The 25,647-nt window shown below is 37.3% G+C and overlaps 1 protein-coding gene across 1 annotated transcript in view; it reads left to right on the top strand.

The window, feature by feature from the left end:
• The window catches only part of ACTR2 (actin related protein 2), a 36,558-nt gene extending 12,655 nt beyond the window's left edge, over positions 1 to 23,903 (top strand). The window contains exons 3-9 of the mRNA XM_058551080.1: positions 1,171 to 1,386; positions 5,435 to 5,507; positions 8,976 to 9,112; positions 10,939 to 11,088; positions 13,700 to 13,845; positions 17,559 to 17,691; positions 21,217 to 23,903. Coding sequence (XP_058407063.1) covers positions 1,171 to 1,386; positions 5,435 to 5,507; positions 8,976 to 9,112; positions 10,939 to 11,088; positions 13,700 to 13,845; positions 17,559 to 17,691; positions 21,217 to 21,387 — 1,026 coding nt within the window. The 3' untranslated portion in view covers positions 21,388 to 23,903. The remainder of the gene's footprint in view (positions 1 to 1,170; positions 1,387 to 5,434; positions 5,508 to 8,975; positions 9,113 to 10,938; positions 11,089 to 13,699; positions 13,846 to 17,558; positions 17,692 to 21,216) is intronic.
• Positions 23,904 to 25,647: the final 1,744 nt, after the last annotated feature.

Here is a 25,647-nt window from a genome sequence, read left to right as displayed (position 1 = left end):
TTTCAGTGGATTTTCCAGAAATCTGTTGTCGTGTTTTGTTTTGTTTTTTTAGTAGAGTTGTCACCCTGGTTTTACCTCTGATCTTTTTTTAAATTATTTTTAAAAGTTTTAAATTTATATATATTTAAACCTCTGTTTTAAGACATCTTATGTTAATTTTGCTGTTTTCGTTTCATTTCACTATGTTTTAAACTTAAGGTATTGTAGCAAATAGTAGCTATTTCTGATTTTAGTTTTTTTTTTAATTTATCAGTTCATGTAGAAATTAGGGTTATTTAATATCTTGACTAGCTGATTTCTAAAATAAGTTTAAGTTCTTGGACATCGTTAGCTTTATTATACATACAAAATTTTCAAATGTGGGTCATCTTAAGTATGCTCTCATTGGAGACAAGACTTGTGAGTATTCTGCTTCATGTGTGATAGTGTAGTTTTCTAGTATTACACTTTAAGATTGAAAATGTTGCTCACGAGATAATTTTAAAGAATTGTTTCCCTGTGTTTTAATTTTTTGTATCTCTACAAATTCTCATTCATCTTGGTGAGGCATATGTAGAAACTTAATTTCAGTTCTAATTCAGGCATATGTAAGTAGAAGTTTGTGAAATTTACAAATTATTTGGTGCGTGTCTGCATTATTATAGTGTAATAAAGAATCATTTTTTGCTTCTTTCATTATGCTTTATAGAACTTACACTTATCATTTTGATATTTAATACAAAGATGTGCTGCATGCATTTAGCATTTTTCTACACGTTTTTTTTTTCCCCCTGATGTGCTATTTCACATATCACAGGCCTTATTTTTTGAACATTTGAGCAAAAGAAACAGATGAAACCTCATACAAAACCCTCCAAAATATGAAAATGTGGGGTTTATTTGTGCTAATACTCTTCTTTTGGAAACATATGTATTAAAGGTAAGGTCAATTTATTGATTTAAACCGTGTTATGCATAAAAATTTATATTCATGATTAAACTTTGCAGGGCATTGTTCTTGAAAGAAAAGACTTTTTTAACTTGTAGAATGAAGAACTTTATCTGAAAGTGCCAGAAAGATTAAGATTAATTATTCCCAAGTTTTCCGAAATATCATAGGAGTATAATTTTCTGAAGGTATTTTATGTAAAAATGTGACTGGTCCAAAGCTTTGATATTATGATTTTCTAGGATCTTATGGTTGGTGATGAGGCAAGTGAATTACGCTCAATGTTAGAAGTTAACTACCCTATGGAAAATGGCATAGTACGAAATTGGGATGACATGAAACACCTGTGGGACTATACGTTTGGACCAGAGAAACTTAACATAGATACCAGAAATTGTAAAATCTTACTCACAGAACCTCCTATGAACCCAACCAAAAACAGAGAGAAGATTGTAGAGGTAAGTTTTTAGATGGGGTGTGCATATATGTGTTCTGTGATGTGATGTTAAGGCAAATATTCTTTCATCTTACTGTTGTTGTTAAGGATAAAAGGAATAAAAATAACTGTTGTTCTCCCCCAGATCCTATTTATTGAGCACCTAACTATGTGCTAGTCATTATTTCTAAGTAGGATATATCAGTAAACAGAACAAAATCCTGCTGTCATGGAGCTTACATTCTAGCAGGGAAAAACAGACCAAAAAAGAGAAAAAATGAGTTAATTGAATGGTTTGTTAGACGATAATAGATGCTAAATGAAGAGGAAAAAAAATAGAAAGTTAAGGGGGATGTGGCATGGGGGAGCTTGCATTTGTACATAGGGTGTGGTAGAAGACCTCTGTGAGAAGGTGATGTTTAAACAAAGACAGAATAAGGGAGTTAGCCAGGATGTACAGGGGAAGAGCTTTCCAGACAAAGGGAGTAGCCAGTGTAAAGGTGTTAAAATGAGAACAAGCCTGGCATGTTAGAGAGTCAGCAAGGAAGCCAGTGTAGGAGAGCAACAGGAGATGGGTCAGAAAAGTAATGGGGCCAGATCATCTAGGGCCTTGTAGGCTCTCATAGGGAATTAGACTCTTTATGAAACGTTTTTTTTTTTTTTTCGTGAGGAAGATCACCCCTGAGCTAACGTCCATGCCAGTCCTCCTCTTTTTGCTGAGGAAGACTGGCCCTGAGCTAACATCTGTGCCCATCTTCCTCTGCTTTATGTGGGACACTGCCACAGCATGGTCTGACAAGCGGCGCGTCAGTGCACGCCGGGGATCCGAACCCAGGCTGCCAGCAGCAGAGTGTGCGCACTTAACTGCTACGCCACAGGGCCGGCTGGGAATTAGACTCTTATTCCGAGTGAAATGAAGGGCTGTTACGGGGAAGGGATGGGCTCAGATTTAGGTTTCTGTAGCTGCTGTGTTGAGAATAGACCATAAAGGCAGGCTCCGTGGCTTAGCGGTTAAGTGCGCGCGCTCTGATGCTGGCGGCCCGGGCCCGGATCCTGGGCACGCCCCAAGGCACCACTTCTCCGTCCAACGCGAGGCCGAGTCCCGCGTACAGCAACTAGAAGGATGTGAACCTATGACATACAGCTATCTACTGGGGCTTTGGGGGGAAAAAAATGAATAAATAAAATCTTTAAAAAAAAAAAAAGAATAGACCATAAGGATGCAAGGGTAGAAGAGAGAGCAGTTTTGAGTCTTTTTCAATTATCTAGGCAAAAGATAATGATTAGGTTTAGGGGTAATAGCAGTGGGAGTAATGAGAAGTGGCCAATTGTGGATCTGTTTTGAAGATAGGGCCAAAGAATTTTCTCATGCATTAGATGTGGGTAATAGAGTGAGGAGTTGGGGCTGACTCCAGAGGTTTTGCTTGAGCAACTGGAGGATGGGGTTACTGAGGTGGGGAAAGACTAGGATAAATAGAATAGGATTTGGGGGGAATGGATCACGAGTTCAGTTTTGGACATGTCAAGTTTCAGGTCCTCATTAGACATCTAAGCAGAAATGTCAAGTAGAGAGTTATGAATATATAAGATCAAGTTCAGGAGAAAAGTCTGGGGCTGGAGATATAAAATTGGGAGTCATCAGGATACAGATAATATGGTTCACCAAAGAAGCGAGAGTAGACAGTGGATGAGAAGGCTAAGGACCAGGGAGATAGGAGGAATTAGCAAAAGGAGATTGAAAAGACTAATGAAGTGTAAGCAGTTACAGAGCAAGAAATCTACATCCTTAATAGTTTAGATGAGTAACTTTTCAAGGTTGTCTTTCCTTTTGTTATATATGAGGTAGAAACTTTTAATAACTTTTTGTATTTTAGTAACTTTCCAGTTACTACTTAATATACATATTTTGTTTTACTCTGTGTTTAGATGTTGATGGAAGTTTTCGAAGGGGTTTAGAACAGTTGTTAGACAATATTTTAAAAGTCCAGATTAAAACTCAATTTTTGTATAAGGGGTTTTAAAAATTTGAGATTATGGTTTTAGTTAAAGAATCCATATCACCCTTTTTGGTTCATATTTTAATACTTTTTTTTTCCTCATAGCCACCCCTAAACCTGTGAAAGATGGGCTTTATTGTATTAGTTCATATTTTAATTGCATTTTACACCTTATAAATTATTTACAACAACTAATAATTTGTGATGGTAAGTAGTCATTTGTAATTGCTATTTATTTTTAGCAACGCATTACAAAATCAGAGTGCAGAGATATCTGCATTAAACCAAAAAGTTCCTACACACGGAAACCTATCAGAAAGAAACATGTCGTCAGACTGAAAACCATGTTTTCTTTCAGATAAAAAGCTAAGGAGATGACATTATACCTGGATGCCTTTTCCACTGACTAGCTATTAAACTAGGACAGGTATTTTTTTTTTTTAGTCTGCAAAAATGACAAGAATTGGTCTCACTGTGCAAAAAGGTCTTACCTTATTTTAATACTCTTACTTGTGAGTGCAAATTTGGCAATGACTGCTAATGCGCTTCTTTAATCTCATCCAGAAAGTTGTTTTAGTACTACAGATGCTTTTTGTGTGTGTGTGTGTGTGTGTGTGAGGAAGATCGGTCCTGAGCTAACATCTGGCAATCCTCCTCTTTTTTTGCTGAGGAAGACTGTCCCTGGGCTAACATCCATGCCCATCTTCCTCTATTTTGTATGGGACGCCACCACAGCATGGCTTGCCAAGCAGTGCGTTGGTGCGCGCCTGGGATCCGAACCGGTGAACCCCAGGCCACCGCAGCAGAGCGCGCGCACTTAACCGCTTGCGCCACTGGGCCGGCCCCTACAAATACTTTTTAATGGTCTTATAAGTAAAAACAGTTCTAACAGACTTTGAAGTTGGTAAATGCAAATATAGCCTCACTGTTCCATTTTCATCTCTGTGGAGGGGGAATAAAGGATGATGGAACAGAATTCTAGTTAGAATACCTAGATGCTTAATTAGTGAGTGTGTGTTTCAGAGGTGTAAAATTTAAATTCTGTGCAATTCTCATTGTGGTCAGTTGTAAAATTGTTAAACGTCTAGATTTTCAGAGTGGTAGTCAGCTCTGCCAGTCAAGGAGTGCTCACTGTAGAAGACAGAAGAAGTGTTGCAGGATGTTCCCAGCCAACCTGGACAGCAGAGAATGAGCATGGTTGTGACCAGAGAGGGCACAAGGAGACTCCTCCTCCCTCCAGTGTAGTTCACCTGAGAGTAGAGTGGCAGCTGGGGCTCAAGTAGGGAAGGTGGGCTCAGCAGCTGGGCAGTTTCTATATCTGCCAACAATCAGGAATTAACTGCGTTTATTTTTGTCTTCCTGCCCTAACATTTTACTACTACTTTTTTTTTTTTTTTAACTGCTGGAAGTAGAGCCACAGTCTTGGCCTAGGTTGAGGGAGAGGGATGGGAGGGTCAGCAGTTAAGCAATTTCTATAGTTTGTCTTCGAATTAAAAGTTATTTCCCTTAAGGCTAATCAATTATAAGAAAGTCTTGTTCAGGGCCAGCCCCTGTGGCCTAGTGGTTAAGTTCAGTGCACTCCACTTCAGCAGCCCAGGTTTGGTTCCCAGGCACAGACCACAGCACTCTTCTATCAGTGGCCATGCTGTGCCTGTGGCTGACGTACAGAATAGAGAAAGATTGGCAACAGATGTTAGCTCAGGGCGAATCTTCCTCAGCAAAAAACAAAACAAAAAAGAAAAGAAAAAGAAAAAGAAAGGCTTGTTCAAATGCAGAAAGCTCTTTCACTCTAATTAGCCATTAACTAAAATACTCAGAACTCTTTGCTTTGTAGCACTAATGAAATGCTTAAGGACTCAGTATGTATCCAAAAATCTGTCCCCAAAATTGGAGGTCTGTGACAGCAGGACTTAATAGAGGCAAGAAGAGCTGAAGAGACTGGTGAACTCTTTTAGGTCCCTTTGTTTCTGTTTTGGGCAACCAATCCACTCTGTGACCATCAAAAAAGCATATAAATATTTGTTATATAAATTCTAAATACCAATATATTTTTCTTTCCTTTTGCATTTTCAGGTAATGTTTGAAACTTATCAGTTTTCTGGTGTATATGTAGCCATCCAGGCAGTTCTGACTTTGTATGCTCAAGGTAGGTGAAGCTTGACTTTCAGAATAATCAATTTAGCAGACATTTGTTAAGTACATTTTATGTCAAAGGAATTTGACTTTTCAATAAGTTGTAAATCCCAGAAAAGCACAGTATTTATGTATATATGCAAATATTTTCAAATATTTATTCAAATATTTTCACAATTTGTAATATTTATCAAATGAAAATATACATTTTTATTTCTTTTATTAAACAGTGAATGATTTAAGGTAAACAGACTTCTCAATTTTTTTAAAGTGGGAGGTTCCCTATTTTAGGCTGTTTTAGAGTAAAAATTTTTTATGCAGTAGAGAATGAACACAGAATTTGTCCTCAGAATTGGCAGTGTTAAAAAAAATAACAGAGATTCCAAAAGGGTTAGTTTAAAATCCTACTTGTCAAATACATAATAAATTAACTACGAAGGAGAAGGTAGACATTTGGGAATGCCTTCCTAGTTTTTGAGGTGGATTTAATGGAGGGGACTACTATGTTTTCTTGGTGCTGCCATTAGCAGCTGCCTCCCTGTATAAAATATTGGCCATGTCGGGAGAGCTCTTTCTATTCGGATGGTCTTTTTGAGGACTTATGGGGGTGTCAGATATGTGCCACAGAGTGTTAGGCACTTGAAATGTAAAGATGCCTTCAAGGAACTTAGAGTCTAGTGGGTAAAGGTATAGAAAAGATCATTTTCATTCAGCGTGTCAGAGAAGCTTTCTGAAAGAGGTGACACTGGCGCTAAGCCTCAAGCCTTAGGACTCAGTACTTAGTACTCAAGCAGCATGTATGACAGAGTACTTATAAAACAAGCTTTAATATTATGTGATCCATCTGATTCTACACACGGAGTAGTAAAAATCACCTTGTAAAAATGCGTATTGGGTTTTTAAACTGTCGTTAGTACTACATATAGATACATAGCAAATACTTACTTGGGGGAATTCAATTTTTTTTTTTTTTTTTTTTGGTTAAGATTTATTTATTTATTTATTTATTTATTCCCCCCAAAGCCCCAGTAGATAGTTGCATGTCATAGCTGCACATTCTTCCAGCCGCTGCACGTGGGACGCGGCCTCAGCATGGCCGGAGAAGCAGTGCGTCGGTGCGCGCCCGGGATCCGAACCCAGGCGGCCAGCAGTGGAGTGCGCGCACTTAACCTCTAAGCCACGGGACCGGCCCGGGAATTCAATTTTTAAAGAAACTCTATTCATTCACCAAGTGTTGCATGTGCCTTGCACTCTGTGCAGAGGATATGGAGGAGAGTAAGCTAGACATGATCTCTTTGCTCTTAAGGCGATTACAGTCCAGCTACGAGTAATTTCTCCTTTGAAGAAGGAATCAAAAATCACTTGTTAATTTACAGAGAGTACTTATCTGGTTCTAGATAATTTTATTTCATTTAAAAAAAAATAAATTTCAGAAATTATTTTAGAAAATACTTTGAAAAAAATAGATATTAAGAACTTTGAATCTAAGCTTTGAAAGTGGTGGTAATAGTTCTAGTTATGGGGTGAGGATGGGACAGTTCTGCTGAAATGAATTTTTGTTTGAATTGTATTTGAATAAAATTGACCTGAACAGATTTTTCTAGCAATATTCATAAATTTATTTTCATCCAATGAGAAGATATCCTCTCTTCATTTCTGATATTTAGCTATTTTTGTTTAACTGTCGAATCCTTAATTTTGAGAAATGATAGTCTAATGTTAATCAAAAGAACTCTAGGGGCCAGTGCTGTGGCCTAGTGGTTAAGTTCAGCGCACTCCACTTCTGTGGCCTGGCTTTGGTTCCCGGGCACAGACCTACACCACTCTGGTGACCATGCTGTGGTGGTGACCTACATACAAAATAGAGGAAGACTGGCACAATGTTAGCTCAGGGCGAATCTTCCTCAGCGGGAAAAAAAAAAAAAAAAAAAAAGAACTCTAACCCATAGTGAAATTCTCCTTCTAAACAAGGTGGCTAGTGCTACCAGTTAAACAAAAAAAAAAAGTAGGAAGAAGCATTCAGAGCCATGGAAGGTTTTTTGAATAAGAGAAGTGACATCGTGAGTTGGGCAGGTGTGCTTGTGCTTGGATGCATGTTACAGACAGGTTTGAGGGGATTAGCTGCAATTAAAGGAATCTGGGCTGAAGGTTAGAGTGGTCATGGAAGGTGTAAATGAAAAGGTAAGAACTAGATTGAGCCTTAAAGAATCCATAGGAATTGAAGTGGAAAGAATGGATAACCCAGTAACAAAAGGATGTGGCACTGAAAATGGGTCAGATGGGTACAGGGTAACCTGGTGGGAGAGGCAGAAAATAAGGTGAGGTTGGATGAGAAGGAAGATCTGTTTGGAAAACAAAATGTAAATCCCTGCTTTAGTTGCTATTACTGGGAGTATTTTTGAATTAATGATGTTGTGGGTTTCTCTTTTTTTTGCAATGGAAAGTCTCCTGTTTAAAAGAATGCAACATTACAAGGCAGTATATGATTTTTATGACACTTACAACATGAATCAAGAAAAGACAAATTATATCAGCTTCAAAAGGAGGTGGTTTGAATAAATGTATTTAAAGACAAATCATTACAATTAGATGCTATAATGCATGCAAGTTTGTATTAATAAGAAAGAGAGGGAGAGAGCCTGTTCAGGGATGGGAAAACGATAAAATAATGCTTAAGCAAGTTATAGGTAATGCATATTCTGGTTAAAATTTTTTTTGGTTAAAAACATTCTATTAGAAAAAGGTTATTTTTCCCCCCCGAGTTAACGCTGGTGCAAAAGGTGAAACACTAACTTTTGCAGCCATTTATACTTTTAAATAGCACGTATGGGAAACAAGGCAGCTTCCTTGCTGTTCTTTTATTATAAGGTTTAACTGACATTGTCTGTCTGGTTTCTGGTGAATAAAATTGAGGTGATCCTTTGGCTAGCCAAGATTAATTGTTCTCAGATTTCTAGCTATGTAGTATCAACAGGAATTTTTCCAAAACAACACAGTTTGAATATACTGTAGGACAAAAATAATGATAAAGAACTAGATTATTTCTACAAGTTCATTATCAATTTGTGTCCTATTTAACTTTCACAATGGTTTTCATAAAAGTTATCTGTGATGTTTTAGAAAATTTCACTTCAGGGGAATTCAGGGATCATGATTAAGTTGGAAAGAAAAAAGAATTGTACTGAGCTTTAAGAACACGTTGTGCTCTTCAGTCCTAGGTCTCAAGGTCTGTTTCTTCCCTTCTCCTGGGGTAGCACGTGATGAGACTAAGAGTCTCACGAGAGACATGTGAGAACACACTGACTTTAGTGTCTGTGTATCAGAAACAAACATCAAAATAAGCAAATAATAAAGAAATACTGGCTTCTAGACCATTCCAATTGGTGAAGTTTCTAGTTTGGCTTCTATCCTATTTGAAATTTGCTGGCTTTGATTTTTCTGTTTTGGCTTTTTGTTTAAAACCTCATGATTCTTAACACAGGTTTATTGACTGGAGTAGTAGTGGACTCTGGAGATGGTGTAACTCATATTTGCCCAGTATATGAAGGCTTTTCTCTCCCTCACCTTACCAGGAGACTGGATATTGCTGGGAGGGATATTACCAGATATCTTATCAAGGTAAGCAAAAGAAAATAGCATAGAAATTAGATTTTGTAGTTTGTGTTTATGGACTTAACACAAAATCGAACATATCATTTCAGGATTCTAGCATCTCTTCTGCACTACTAGAGAAATGGCCCAATTACCCGATTATTCGTATAAAAATCCATGTGAGGTTTATATACATGATCTCTGAAATACTAGTGAAAATACATTATTTCATTGTATAATGATATTTTCTATTACTGAGGAAATGGTAGAGCAGTATTTCAAAGGTGAAAGAGACCCTAAAACTTGCGTGAATAACTTAGGTTCCCTTTTCTGCCATAAAACCTTTCTTTGAACAGGTATACATTAAAGCCATACTCTTGGTTGGATTGTCTTTTCTTGTCCTTCCCCACCAAATACAGTGATAGCAAATTATTGATATTTGATTAAATACAAGGCCCAGATGTGCCAGACTTTAATATTTAGTAGTTTTCATGGAATATATCCAATTTTTAGTGTTTACTATTTTAAAGTTTACTTCTGACTGTAATTAGTTAGAATTCTCTTTAAAAACATTGCTGGACAAAGTATGTAAGGCCGCTGTTTGGAGGCATGTGTATTTTTTTAATGTTTAAAAAAAAAGGTTTAGATGGGCCAGCTCCATGGCCTAGTGGTTAAGTTCAGTGTACCCTGCTTCGGAGGCCCGGGTTTGGTTCCCAGGCGTGGGCCTACACCACTCGTTGGCAGCCATGCTGTGGCAGTGACCCCCATACAAAATAGAGGAAGATTGGCAATAGATGTTAGCTCAGGGCAAATCTTCCTCAGCAAAAAAAAATAAAAAAAGTTTAGAGTATTGTCTATACTAGAATTCTAAATGCTAATTCTAATTCTAAAATTAGTATATCCTCTCCAGGTCAGTGGCTCTCAACCAGGGACCGTGCTGCCCCCCAGGGACATTTTGCAATGTCTGGAGACATTTTTTGGTTATTACAACTGTGTAGGAATGCTACTAAACATCCTGTAATGAACAGGGCACACACAAACAATTATAAAGTCCAAAATTTATTGGTACTGCTATTGGGAAAGTCTGTGATGTCTATGCAACAAATTGGGTGGCATTGTCTTCATCTTGACGTTGGGTTCCTTTAGTCTCATTTAGAGTGATAATGAGATTAAGTTAGAATTATAATATTCTCATTCTAGGCTAAAATTCTGTCTGAGGATAACTCAAAGGAGTTTCCAAGGGTTTACTTTTGAAAATAAACACAAAGAGGATTTATTTTTTTACAGTTTTTATATGAAAAGTCCAGTTGTGTTTATGATGTATATTATGTTTTTTTTTCCCTCATGTCAGCAGGTTGAATTCTCTTATTAATTTGTTTAACAAGTGCTGTTGCCCCCATATATGTGTCAGACATAATACGAGAAGCTAGGGATAAAACTTGCTAAGACCTAGGGGTGTTTCATGAATATGGCATTGAGCAAATTGCAGATTATAAGAGTTCAGTACTGAAATAGTAATTATTTATTAATAGATTTTTGATTGTTTATCAAGACTATGTAAACATTAGTACTCAAACAGTACTTTTTAAAAATTAGCTTGTTTTTTTACCTCATTTTACCCATTTATTATTGATGAACTGTTAATTCTGTTACTCTCTGTGAAGCTGAAATATAAGTCCTTCCGTGGCCAGTAACATTCCTGTTTCTGAAGTGTGCAGTAAGAGCTGAGGAGCCACTGTCTATTGCACTTGTTATTGACGTGACATATTTAGTGAGCAATAATAGCTTTTGCAGAGTTGAATGTTGAACTCATTCAGATTAATTGTGAATTTACTGCTATTTTTTTGTACCAGCTGCTTCTGTTGCGAGGATACGCTTTCAACCATTCTGCTGATTTTGAAACGGTTCGCATGATTAAAGAAAAATTGTGTTATGTGGGGTATAATATTGAGCAAGAACAGAAACTGGCCTTAGAAACCACGGTATTAGTTGAATCTTACACAGTAAGTATTTCCAGTGTATAATATATATGTGGTTTTAAAATGGACAACCATGATTATTGGTGTGTGTTTAAGGAGGTTTTCTTGGAATCCAGTATTTTTGGTTTGAGTTGTTGTAATATGTATATGTGTGACCTTTAATGTCTTTCTGCATTAAGATTCTATGATTTAATTATTTTAGGACACCATATAATGTAAAATAAAGCAAGAATCATAAGTTGTTTTTCTACCTTAGGATATAATCAGATATGAGATGTTATTTTGAGATTCTAATATCTGGAATAGCATTTTTCAACATGTATTTTACAGAATAATACTTCCTGAGATATTAATAGGTGTTTCACAAAAATTAAAATGGGGGTTGCATTGTCAAATAAGTTCGGGAGAGAGTTGGATTTACTTTACTACAGGACTTCTCAGAGCCTTTGATATGCTAACATGTGCGTGTCTGTGAGAATATAGTGTAGCTGTTTCTCAACCTTATTAGACTATAGGACTCTTCAGCCTTTCGTGGGACCGGTTTTCTAAGAAACATGCTTGGGGAAGTAGTCATCCTAGAGTATTGCTTTAATAATTCAGTAGGTGGCAGTCTTTTCCTGACTTAGTATTTTCTTAATGGGATGTTCAGAACAAATGTTAACTTGAAATTGTAACTAGTGAGACTTAGAATCTAGTTATAGCTTACACCAAGGGGGTTGATCCTACCTGAATTTTTAATGTATTGCTATCTTGTTTATTATATTCATCTGGGCATAAAGTACTTCCATATCTCATCTTCAGTCTAGTTATTGCTAAAATGAAATCAAGTAATAGGCAGTAAAAGCAAGTATTCTTAAACCATTTGATTCATGTAAGCTCTACGTATCACAAATATATACAAAACAGTAATTTAAAAAATATTATAAATGTTTATAAATTATATGTTTTATTTTTAAAAGATACTGATCCAAATAGTCAGTAAGTCAGTACGTTGCAACTTAATGATCTCCAGATTTGCCCTGGGGATTCTTTCCTAAAGCCTTCTTGACAGTTCCTCTAGATTTATAGTTTTTCATCTACCTGACTTGTGTGGAAGAAAGTGGTGTGAAGCAAAGGATGAGGGAGCTATAAATGTAAGGCACATTTTATTTATTTCTTCCCTCCTTTCTCAAAGAATTTGAGGTATGTTACAATAATATATACAACAAATAAGCAACAGTGAACTGATGAGTAAGTGAGAAGGGATAAGGGCGGACAAATAAAGGATAGAATAAGATCTGGTGTGAAGAAATGAGAACCATACAGTTTTAACAGCTTCTAGAGGTAGGTAGTTCCTAGGGTGGGTGGCCCCAGACTGGCCAGCAGCAGAGCATTGAGAGAAGCCACACCATCCAAGAGGCTGGAAGTGCAAAGCAAAGAGCTTTTGCTAATAGTGGTCTGCCAGGTGAGGTTTTTCTGAATATCTCCAGTGATTTCATGTGGTTTTTAAACTCACCTGATGGTTTTATTTTTTTAAGGTAAATGTTTGTATCAGTATCTTTTTTTAGAAATTTGGTACAATTTATAAAAAGATAATTCTAGTGTTCTTGAAAAATGTGATTCCTTTGCACATATCTGTAAGGAATCACAGCAAACATGGAGTAGATGTTTAAACTTGCTTTGGGGTACTTCGTCGTATTAGAAAGTCAATTTTGGAATCTAAATATAGTTATTGTAATTATATTATTACAAATAAATATACTGTTAGAAATGTTAATGTAAAACTAATTCTGGTATCTCATATAGAAATGTGTCAAATGCCAGCATACACAAGCATGCTTGTTACTTAGGTCAATCCAGTGAATTGTGAGGTGATTTAAGAGAGGGAGTTTTTATTTACCATTGCTCATTTAATTAAATATAAACATGATGTGACTTAAAGAGTTTTCTCTACAAGGTTATGTAACCATATCTGACCTGTTATTTAGATTTTATTTGCTTAAATTAAAATTATATTTATCCGTTATCATTTAAAATTTAATAGGAACTGGCAAATAGGAGACAACAGAATTGCCTGGTAAAGTAGAGATCAATGATCCTTAAACTTTCTTGATCATAGAACATTTTTCAAATTAAATGATTTGACAGAAGTTTCACAGATGGTGTAAAGTGTTTTTGATGGCAAAATAACAAAGTTTCACAGAGTAATTATTTAATGAAAGAAATGATTTAAAATTTTTAATTGAATGTGTCTGTGCTACATGGTAAAAATATCCATAAAATCACAAATGTATTAAAATAATAAGAGAAGCAGCATTGATACCAGTAATAATCCAAATGCCTTAGTTGATCAATGCTGCCCGTTTATGGTTTGCTGCACTCACCGGTGGATCATCATGCACTCATGCGTTGATGATTTCTCCAAGAAATTCTGATATTTGGCCACAGAGAAATAGAACAGAGCATGATAATAAAATTAATTATCAAAATGTATTTTTTTCCCCTTTTCAAAAATGTATTTTAGGAGAAATATGTTGCCGATAATGCTTTTGGTTATAGAACAGATGCGTTTAAAAGTACTAACTAGTTTTCTAGAGAACACTGGGAAATTTTTTAATCTTTTGCTGACTAATACCTGGTTATTCTTGGTTTCTAGCTCCCAGATGGCCGCATTATCAAAGTTGGGGGAGAGAGATTTGAAGCACCAGAAGCTTTATTTCAGCCTCACTTGATCAATGTTGAGGGAGTCGGTGTTGCTGAATTGCTTTTTAACACAATCCAGGCGGCTGACATTGATACCAGGTACATTAGAAATGGTGGTTTCCAATTATTTATCAGAAATAGATGGAATATAAATAGTTAGAATGACCAAGTTGTCTGTTTTCTCTCTCATGTTTTTGAATAGATAAGGCAGAATAATTTTTTGATAGGGTAGTACTGGATGTTGGACAATATATCATTGTGTCTCAGAAGCCACTTCAAATTTTTTATTTTCAAGTAGTTTAAAACTTGAAAGTTGCAAGAATAATACAGAAAACTCGTGTATACTCTTGATCCGGTTTCCCATTTTACTAATTTTAACGTTCTGCATGTTTGCTTTATCATCCTCTTTTTTTTCTTGAGCCATTTGAGAGTAGATTGAATGAATAAATGTTCTTTACTCCTTAATACTCTGTATTTCCTAAGAATGAAGATATTCTCTTAGATAGCCACAGTGCAGTTGTCGAGTTCAGAAGATTGATTATTGATGTACTTTTATCTACCGTATTTCAGTTTCTTCCATAGTCCCAGAAATATCCTTTATACAGTTTTTCTTTTCTCTGGTAAAGGATCAAATCTAGGATCACACATTGTATTTAGTTGTCATGTCTCCTCATCGCCTCTTATCTGTTACAATTCCTCAGTCTTTCATGACATTGACGTCTTTGCAGAGTACAGGCCAATTATTTTAGAGAGTTTTTCTCAATTTGGGTTTGAATGTTTTCTCATGATTAGATTCAGGTTATGCGTTTTTGGCTATAATACTACAGAAGTGATATGTCCTTCTCAGGGAATCACATCAGAGGTGGTGTCTGTTTGCTCCTTATTGGTGATGTTAGTGTTAAGTTATTAATGACGTTTCCTGTTTTCTCCACTGTTAGTTTTTCTATTTTTCCTTTCTTAATTTATAAGTAATTTGTAAGAAAATACCTTGGGACTATGTAAATCTCCTGTTCCTCATCAGATTCTGCCCCCCACCGCTTCTAGCATCTATTGATAATGCTTGCCTAAATCCATTTTCACTGTGATGGTTGCAAAAAAGTGGTTTCCAATTCATCATTCCTTCTATATTTATTGGCATTCGAGGATAAGGAAGTGCTTTTCCTTCTCCCTTTTTTTATTTGTTTATTATCAGTATGGACTCATGATTCTATTCAGTGGGTTGTCGTTTATTACTGTCTTTTTTTTTTTTTCCCCCCAAAGCCCCAGTAGATAGCTGTACGTCATAGCTGCACATGCTTCTAGTTGCTGTATGTGGGACGCGGCCTCAGCATGGCTGGAGAAGCGGTGCGTCCGTGCGCGCCCGGGATCCGAACCTGGGCCGCCAGCAGCAGAGCGCGTGCACTTAACCGCTAAGCCATGGGGCCGGCCCAGTTACTGTCTTTATTTATTTTGATGTTCAGATTGTTTCTGATTGGGCCAACGAGAGCCCCTTCAAGCAGGCTCTGGTGTCCTTTGGCGTGCCCCCATCTTTTCTTGAGCGTGTTGTATTTTGTGGCACAGGATATTTCCAGCTCCTCTTTAATTTTGTTTTTTAAATATTAACATTAACAGTGTAATCAAAACTATACAAGAAGTATACTTAGAAGTATTACTCTCCCCATCTCTTGTCGTCCCCCCCAGTCCTCCTCCTCCTTGTAGGTAAATGGTCTCATTAGTTTCAGGCTTATCCTTTCTGTGTTTCTTATTTCCTTTTACACAAAAGGTAACATACTAGAAATACTCTTTTGCACTTTGTTTTTTTTCACTTAATATATCCTAAACAGTCCTATACCATTTCTAGGGATTGTCCTCATTCTTTTTTCCAGTTGCGTAGTACTCCATTGTGTGTACATCTCATAGTTTGTTCAGTGAATCTTGGTTATTTAGGTAGATTCCAATATTTATGCTGATAAATAATGTTGCAGCTAATAACCTTGTGCACACTGTATTTTTGCATTTTGGGGCATGTATAGTCTGAAAAAATTTCTGGAGGGGGAATTGTTGGGTCAAAGGGTACATGCATGTAGTTTTGTTATTACTCAATTATCCTCTATGAATGTTGTACCGTTTCTCATTCCCACCAGTAATATATGAGGGCACCCGTGTCCCCAGAGCTTAACAGAGTTTGATTTTTACTTTTATGCTAGTCTGATGAGTGAGAAATGATATCTCAATGTAGTTTTAATTTTCTTTTCTCTTAAGAGTGAATTTGAAGATATTTTTCTATGTTTAGGGTCACTTTTATATCTTTTTCTGGTGAATTATCTGTTCATGGCTTTTGTCTGTTTTCTATAGAATTTTTGTGATTTTTTTTCCCTCAATTTTTAAAAGTTCTTTTTATATTAACTCTGATATATGTTGCAGATATTTTCTCCTAATTTGCCTTTTGTCTCTTGCTTATGGTGTTTTTGGCCATTCAAAAATTTGTTTTTATTTAGTCATATAAAAAGATTTATAATCTTTTCTTGTATTGCATCTAGAACTTGAGTCATAGTTAGAAAGCCTCTCTTTACACCCAGGTAATTGAGGAGTCCACTTAGAAGCATTTTGTAAAGCAAATGTTTGCTTACTTGTTCGTTTAACCCTGAATTAGATAACCACCTAGCTAATTTTGGTGGGATGCCTGGGGTGCAGGATAATAAATGGAAATTACTAAAAATACTGATCAGCTCATAGCAAGCTGTACGTCTAATGGGAGATGATCAAAAATCTAATCTGGACTTTGTAATTATGATAACTTCTCATGGTGGGGATTAGGTAGATGCTTTTGTCCCATGATATAATGATCATTAATAGCAAAATCATATTTAAAAGTGCCTGCCTGTTGGTAAGAATTGAAGTTTTGGCGTTCCTCAAGCACTGGAGGCAGGTTCAGGACCCTCTCCACAGAGCTAGCATTGGAAAGTAGCACAATGCAAATTTTGTTTTGTCTGTTCTGCATATGGAAACGTACGTGTAAATGCTCATGTGTATGTATCACATGTAGCCATACCTCAACTGCTTGGCTTTTTCTACACTCACGTGCACACTTCTGCAATTAAATACAAAAACATTGCTCTTCTAGAAGCTAGAATTACAGTAGCCTGAGCCATTGAGAACCTGGAAGTAAGTAAAAACCTGGAAGCCAGTTTGAATGAGGCCAAAATGGATGTGACTCAGTTCCTGAACTTTACTATGAGAAGAGTTCCTCGACCCTCACTCAGATTATATTTTACTACATATGCAGTTATTTTAGATTTGATTGTCTGGTACCATAACCAACAGCATATTTAAGGAAGAAAGAGAGGACCACTGTGAGAAGCAAACACATCAGTCTAACCGAATATAACAGTGGACAGCCTCAGGGCAAAGGAGCAAAAGGGAAAATGACAAAAGGCAAATGGAAAATTGAAAAGCAAGAACTGGAGTCATAGTAGAATATGGTTAATTATAGTAAACACCCACATCTCAGTGTCTCCAGGGGAGCACTGTGCTAACAGTTTAAATACTGGGAGTTTACTAATGTAAATTGTCATTATTAAAAGACTCAATTGCATTTGCAAGAAAGTGTGTCAGGTGCTTTAGAAGTATTTTCATCAAAATTATATGTTTTATATGTAAGGAGGATTTGTTATAACAATAGTAGTAGCAAACATTCAGCCCTCTGATTTACTTGTTGAGTTTTATTTAATTCTCCCAGCAACCCCCTGAGGCTGACATAAATAACAGGAACTCTGAGATATACTGTTTTCCTGGTCTGAAACCCCCAATGAATCCCTATTGTGTCTTTCTAGATCTGAATTCTATAAGCATATTGTACTATCCGGAGGGTCTACTATGTATCCTGGGTTGCCGTCACGGTTGGAACGAGAACTTAAACAGCTTTACTTAGAACGAGTTTTAAAGGGAGATGTGGAAAAACTTTCTGTAAGTATTAATCAATAATCCAACTGTTAATATACTTTTAAAACCCTGTAAAGTAGCTTGTAAATCTTGATAACCACCAGAGGGAGCAAGAAGTCTTCCTAAACAAATTCCTAATGCAGTCAAGTGCAGCCTTGAAAAGAAAGGAAGAAGTAAATGGTTCAAGGTAAGCTCTGTCTCAGAATACTACCTGGTCACCTCTGTTCAGTGGATGGAGGCACCTGGGTTCAGGGCCAAACTTTCTGGTTCACCTGTAATGAACAGCCTGAGAGCCAAGGTGCCTCTAAGTGTGTGAGAAGAAGCTGGTATACTATGGAGAGACAAAAGCCCCACTTGGGATTTTGGGGGTTTTTTTAGCTTAGTTTTTGGATATGTAATCAGCCTTCAATGCCAATCTTGGACTGTCTCATATTTCTGATTCTGGGTTATTTTCTGGTTCCTTCTTCCATGTGTCTTATCTCCCCAATCACATTGTACAACATCATTTCTCCACTTCTTTTTTTTTTCTTTTGTGAGGAAGATCGGCCCTGAGCTAACATCTGTCAGTTCTCCTCTTTTTTGCTGAGGAAGACTGGCCCTGGGATAACATCCGTGCCTATCTTCCTCCACTTTATATGGGACGCCGCCACAGCATGGCTTGACAAGCGGTGTGTTGGTACGCACCTGGGATCCGAACCGGCGAACCCTGGGCCACCGCAGCGGAGCTCGCACACTTAACCGCTTGCGCCAGCGGGCCGGCCCCATTTCTCCACTTCTTATACATCCCCATCAACTATCATAGCTCTTGAAACAGACTTTAATTGGTAGTTGATGTGTCGAGTAGAAATTTTTAAACTAGTCTGTAATAGTTGATGGTTATTTGGCATTGATTTTTTTTTTTCTACAAACTCTGGACTGTGTGAAGTACGCTATATGTACTCTGCACTCAACCAAGAGTCATTTAATTCTGAGTTACTCTCTGAGCTTTGTCTCACCGACTTTGATCAACTGTTTTAGATAATGAGATTATATATTTCAGAGAACTGCATGTATTGGAGATACTAATGTTACATCTTTCATATGTGACTCAAATTGTTGAAATTAAATTGAGTATGGGCTCACATACATTAAACAAATTAAAAGACTCAAAAGGAGCCATGTTGTCTAAGTACTTCGCTCATTTGTCTGATTTTATTGGGTTATACATATAATTTAAAATCAGTCTCAGGCGATCATTTATTTATTCAGCAAATAGTTCTTGAACTCCTTCTGGGTGCCAAACACTGCTCTAGGTGCTGGGACAAACAAAACAGTGGTGAACCAAAAACAAAATCCCTGCTTTTAGTCTATGAATAATAGATCAGTAGTAATAAGCACTATGAAGAAAAGTGAAATAAGTTGGGGGCTAGAAAAGGGAAGTGGTTGGGGAGATGGTTGGGGAGATGGTATGCTCCTTCAGGTAGCCTGATCAGGGAAAGCCTCTCAGATGAGAGAACTCTTGAGCAGAGACCTGAATGGAGTGAGGGAATGAGCAAGTGAGCTGTGTGACTATCTGAGGAAGAATCTTCTAGGCAGGAACAGCAAGTGCAAAAGCCCCAAGTTGGTGGGATTGTGCAGGCATGGCTGGAGCAGAGTGAGCAAGGGAGAGGGCTGGAAGGTGACGGCAGAAAGGTATTTGGGACATGGGTCTTGTTCAGCTACCGTAGAGTTGGGCTTTACTCCTAGAGAGATGGAAAGTCTTGGGAGGATTTTGAGCAGAGAAATGATAGGATCTGACTTGTTTTTAAAGGATCGTTAAGTCTAGTGTGATGAATAGACTGTTGAGGGAGAAAGGTGGATATAGAAAGACGAGTTAGGAGGCTCTGAGAGGAGGGAGGGGGTGTGAAATGGTTGTCTTGGGGAGTGGATGAGAGAGAAGAGAAATGTAGTGAGATTGCCAGCAGCACTGAGGGCTTGATTGAGGTAAGTGATACGTTTAAAGCAGGATGTTGAGTTTCTCTCCTATGGTGTTCAGTTCCTTGAGGGCAGGTGCAAAGTAGAGGGTTGATCACTGGAGTTGGTGTTTTGCCAAGTGAGCGTGAGAGAGAGAGAAGGACAGAGTCACTAAGGATAATGTCAGGGAATAATAGAGCGTGCACACTCGTGCAGTAAGAGCAGGTATGAGAAGACACAACCTGGGGATCTGTAGATGACTTGGGCAAGGAGGAGTGGTAGATGGAATAGTCTGATAGAATGAGCTTCAGAGGGGCTGTGGAGTTGTAGGGAGGAGGCAGAGAGAAGCAGCAATGAAGAACAAGAAGAATTCCTGTTGCCAAACCTCCGGGGTTAGGAAGGTAGTGTGAGAGAGAGAAACAGCAGATAGTTGAGAAAGCTGCAGGGGCAGCAGTGTCTTCAGGGGCTAGCCACGTTTCCCTTAGAGCGGGGGTGGCCAGACTACAGCCCTGTGTCCAAACCGGCTGTTTCTGTAAATAAAGTTTTATTGGAACATGGTCAGGCTCATTCTCTTACGTAGTGTTACGTATTTTCACATATTTCTAGGGCTGCCTTCTTTAGGTAGCCGCCAGAGAGACCTGCAGAGCCTCAAGTATTTACTGTCTGGTCCTTTACAGAAGAAGTATGCTGACCCCTGCCTAAGAGCTAACAAGTAACTAGAACAGTAGGTTAGCCTCAGAATTGATTAGTAAGTAAACTGCTGTTTTTCTGTGTTATGTATTATCAGATTCTACTGTTCGTTTATGTGACATAAGGCAATTTACAATGACACAGTTCCTTTGAGTCTTTTTGCAGGATTTGTGACACTATAAATAAAACTGCTACATCATTTTAAAGTTTCTCTTTCAGGTGTTGACTGACCACACAGATTGAGGTGTGTCCTTGTAGACAATTAATACTGGCTATTGTGTATAAAACTTTTCCTACTTGTCTTTAATTTTAGTTAGTATGTTCATTTTTTCCAACATCCCCATGGTTTATTTTGACCATATTTGGCCTTGTTTATTTTGAGAACATTTCATTTGAATTTGAGACAATAGAAAGTGAGCTTTGCTTGCAAGAAAAGAACTTCAGTCTTACTCTATTGCATGAGACTAGAATCATAGCGTTGTTAGGCCTTGATGAAACCATACAAGTCCTCTTATCCAAACTCTTCCTTTGACAGCTAGCTAAGTGAATTGCCCATGTGGTCATCTACCAGTTGATGGGAAAAGCTGCCACATCAGGACTCTGGTACTTAGGCTGTCAGTAGGGTGATCATGGAATTTATTGTTCAAATCCAGACACTTGAGAGTGACAAGAGGTGCTGTTAATAATGGGGCAGCAGGTGTAAATCAGGACTCTTCTAAGCACACTGGGATGGATGTGTGATCTCCTAGCTATGAGCTTTGGGCAAATTACAGAATGTCTCTGTACCTCAGATACCAAATCCTGCCGTCCTACTTACATCACAGGACTTTTGTGAGAATTACAAGAGAATATATGAAAAAGTCATTGTCATAAAGCAGAAAGCACTATGCACATGTGACATTTTATCATCTCCTCTTTCTCCTTTAGAAATTTAAGATCCGCATTGAAGACCCACCCCGCAGAAAGCACATGGTGTTCCTGGGTGGTGCAGTCCTAGCAGATATCATGAAAGACAAAGACAACTTCTGGATGACCCGACAAGAATACCAAGAAAAGGGTGTCCGTGTGCTGGAGAAACTTGGTGTGACTGTTCGATAAACTCCACAGCTTGTTCCATCACACCCCTAATGCTTTCTTTTCTCCTTTATTGCCAATCTTTGAATTCATTCGACTCCAGGACGTGGAAGAGGCCTCTCTGTGCCCTTCGACTGGAAAGGTCAGGTTTTATTCTGGTGTCTTGGGGAAGCTTTGTTAAATTTTTGTTCGTGTGGGTAAATCTGACTGTTTAATTCAACCATTTCCCTACAAACACAAGGAGAGGGCAGAGGGGTCCTGTCTGCTGCTTTGTTTCTTCTAAGTAGGCGTTTAGAGCATTCCTGTCGGCTTCCTATTTTCACTTTACTGCTCTAATGCTGCTAGTTTTAGTCTTTTAGCACACTAGGTGGTATGCCTTTATTAGCATAAGAAAAAAACTTTGCCGGATCTTTTACGTATTAGTGGGGTGGGGGGTGGTAAGGGATGGGTGGGCGGCTACTGAACCCTTCATGGCATTTCCTCTGTCAGTGGCGCTTTCTACAGTTACTGCTACAGCTTTAAGTACCTTAAAGCTTCTAGTATTAACATTTTAGGGAAATGTTAGGCTCAGAATGGAAGTGTTTTGGGTGGGTTTTTGCGTGGGGAGGTGGTCTTTTGATTCTGATTTTTTTGATTTTTGAGCTTTTCTGCCTGGGGTACATAAGATGAACTTTATTTACAGTACTTTGATTTGGCAGGTTTTCTTCTCCTTTTGTTCTGCCTGGAACTGTTTCCATATGATATAAAAAGCAAGTGTAGTATTCCATTACCATGTAGCTTAGGGATTTTTTTGTTTTTTAAAATCAACCATGTTGGCTGAGACTAGACTCCCTAGAATCTATCAATGGAAATGTAACATTAAGAATGCTTTTGGATATTCAAATTACGGAAACAAAGTGCTTAAGAGCTGGTATTTTCTAAGTGCTTCTGTTTATACCAGAAGCATTAAGGTAACCCAGTGCCAAGTACTATTCTTGCAAATTATTCTTTTATATAACTGACCAGAGCTTATTTAATAAAAACAAGTAGATACATATAAATAATTACTGGCAGTAGGTTATAATTGTTGGGTTAAAGATAACATTGAAATACGGGACTTGTTGCCAGTTGGGTAATTTTTATTATTTTTGTTTGTTTCAACTTGAAACCTGGAAGTGGAATAAAATTTGACTATTTAAAATGTTGGCAAAAAAAATCAAGATTTAAATTTGTATTTGTACTGAGAAACTAATCATAACTACTAAATCTCAGCCGTCTTATCCTTGAAAGAAGAGCTGTTTGTATTTTGTAGATGTTAGCACACTTACCTGCCTGTGTCAGAAAATCATATTTATGAATCCTGTTGGTATTGCTTGGTGTCTGAAAAAATATCAAATAGTCCTCAGACTTGAATTCTTTCTAAATTTGAAAAATAAAGTAATAAATTGTATCACGCTAGGTACAAAATGCAGATTCTGGAAAAAAATGTTTTCCTTCATTTCAAAACATTCTTTACTAATAATGGCTTTGAAAGAAGAAGCTTATTTTTTTGGGTGACTGAAATTGGAGAAATTATTGGCTTTAGAGTCTCTTTTTTGTGAGAAAACTTAAAAATCAGTTTATATGAAATAAGCAGCAAAAGAAGATTAAATTATGCCTCTTCTGTTAATCTTAACTGTTTTTTGACTGTTTTACCTCAATTTGAACAAATAAAAGAAGTTTGCCTGCATGCTGGACATGCTTCAGTGCACGTGAATAGTCTGAATAACGTCTATGAGATGTCAGGGACGTGGAGATCAGAGTCCCTTTGGTATTCTAAAATGTTCCTAAATCATGTTCTTATAAATTCCCTCTGCCTTTTGAGTACTGGACGTGTTAAAGGACACAGATGTAGGACCAGTACCTACTGGCTGTTCATTTCAGGTAAATGGATTGACTCTTGGCCTTTGGTCATGATTTTTAAAATACGAGGCTAGAAAAAACAACAAAGAACGGGGTGGACTCTTAAATAAAATAAAGAGCATTTATCATTTGTCCCTTGAATGTAGAATTTGGTAATTCTGCTAGCAAACATGACAGTTAAAATGGTATATTAATATATATATAGTATAATTTAAAAATTTCATTGTATAATTTTCCTATTCCAAGGTGAAATAATACATTTAGTAATTTTGGGGGTGGGGGATGTATTATGTTTAACTGGAGTTGTCAGGTATGAGACCCTCAGAAATTAAAATTTTTTCTGTTTTAAAAGAGATCTGATTTTTACCTCTTGAAAACCATTGTCACTTAAATTTCCAATAATGATTAAAAATCTTTTCCTTTTAAATTAAAATTGCCAATCCTTTGGCCTTTGAGAAGAGTTTCTTAGAAAGAGATCCGATAGTTAAACTTTTTTCTCTAAAACATGGTATTGGATGTTAACTTCCACACAGTTCTGAGCACTGTTAACAATATGTGGAAAGTACTTTAAGAGATCAATGGAAAGTTAAGCATTCTAAATTGAACATGGATACACTTCTTTTTGATTCAGAAAATAAAACCAGATTTTTCAAAGTAAATTTGAATTTTGTCTTTGTTTTTCCTCTTATAGTTTTTCTCTTTGGTTTCATTTTCTCTATTTTATTCGTATTTTCATTTTTGCTAATGCAGGGTGGATCGACAGCTTTATGCTAGTTGTTAGGCCAGCTTCAGTTCAGTGTTGTTCTGTTATGTGACCAGAAAACCTGTTTATTTCTGGTATGGTTTTAAATATATAAGGAAAAAGAAATAGAAATAAGAGCAAATTACAGCTACATTAGAGATTTTTTCTTTGAGCACACCGTTTTTCCCGGAAGATTTAAGGTGGCTTTTGCAGTATTAGGAATGCTAGACAGACCAATATGTAACATGCCTCTCTTCAAGGACATTTTAGCTCATCTGCAGACTGTTAGGCATATTATTTTTAACAGAACAACTAGAGAAGGATGAAAATTTATTAAACTGACCCTTTCTTGCTTTTATACTAGCCTTTCAGGATGGGGGCTAGGGAGTAAACCAAGTATTTTTGTTTTTCCTTCTTCATGAACTTGTATGCTTGAACCTCATTGCTCCCTTCATGGCCAGAGTCCCTCAGGACTTCCTCCGGGGTCTTTCATCTATTCTCTTAGCTGCCAGAAGAATACTGTGACAGCTCTTTGCACTGTTACAGAGGAATGAATACGGGGAGCTGCGTAAGGTGTCGTCGTTGATGGAATGACTGTCTCCTCGCTCTTCGTTTTTTTCCTCCACCCACAAACTTTGACCCCTGTACAATTGAGTTTATTAACTGTACTAATTTTAGAACCATCACAAAGGGTATCCAATCAAAGTGAACTAGAAACTCCCTCAAGAGTTGATTTTAGCTCAATAGTTAACATGCTATCTAACCTTGGACTAATTGGCCAACTGCCCACAATACCTTACCTTGTAAGGTCACTTGTTTCCTACAGCTCAAATTCCTTGAAAGCTTAAAAGACTGAAAATGCTACATAGAGGTAGGAGGAAGAGGTAGCAGGAAGGACCTGGGAGAGCATATTTGCAAGTGTGAGGCCAAATTACTGACGTTGACTGCTATATTGCAAGTAACCTTAGCCATAGAATAGAAATAAACCAGCTAGGGGGATGTAAACAAGGCAGCTATTATATAAATTCCAGTGATTTTCACATTAAACTTAACATTTTAAAAGCATCCTAATGCATCTTGCTCTGCATTGTTTAAATAACATCTGAAGTTAGGGAGAAAGAAGCTAATAAACTATAGTTACATTTGTTTAAATCATCTGCACCATGGCAGTGACAAAAATAAAGTCAGTCTTGTACCTATTAGAAGTATCTCAATTTGTGTTATGTGCAGATGTAAAATATCTAACTAGGTAGGGGAGTCCAAATGATTTCTCTCTTCCCTTTGGCAGAACAGAGTTCCTGTCCTCTCTCATATCTACACTCAGTTCCTTCCACCCCCTAGAGGAAAAAGGAAAGATTGGAAAGGACTCTGCAAATAATTTTCTTTGAAATAGAAGAATTAGAGAGTATTTTAACTATGTTTGTGTGGACCAATTGAAAGGTTTTGAGTTTGGGAGGTGCAGGAACCAATCACAAGGATGATACAGTTGCTTTCAAGCCCAAGGGAGACAGTGTGTTTTGCCGTTAACATGTTAACATCCAGTTGAGCTTTTGCCTGATGAATGTTTTTTTTTTTTTTTTAAAGATTAGTAAAAAGAAAACTTGAGTGAGCTGCTTTGTCTTCCTTGAATAGAGGTTTGAAAAAAGAGAGCCCCAACTCTC

This window comes from Diceros bicornis, chromosome 12 (genome assembly GCF_020826845.1).
Source record: "Diceros bicornis minor isolate mBicDic1 chromosome 12, mDicBic1.mat.cur, whole genome shotgun sequence".
NCBI classification, from domain to species: Eukaryota; Metazoa; Chordata; class Mammalia; order Perissodactyla; family Rhinocerotidae; genus Diceros; species Diceros bicornis.
The sequence above is the reverse complement of the archived record's forward strand: the minus strand, read 5'-3'. Positions and strand labels throughout refer to the sequence as shown.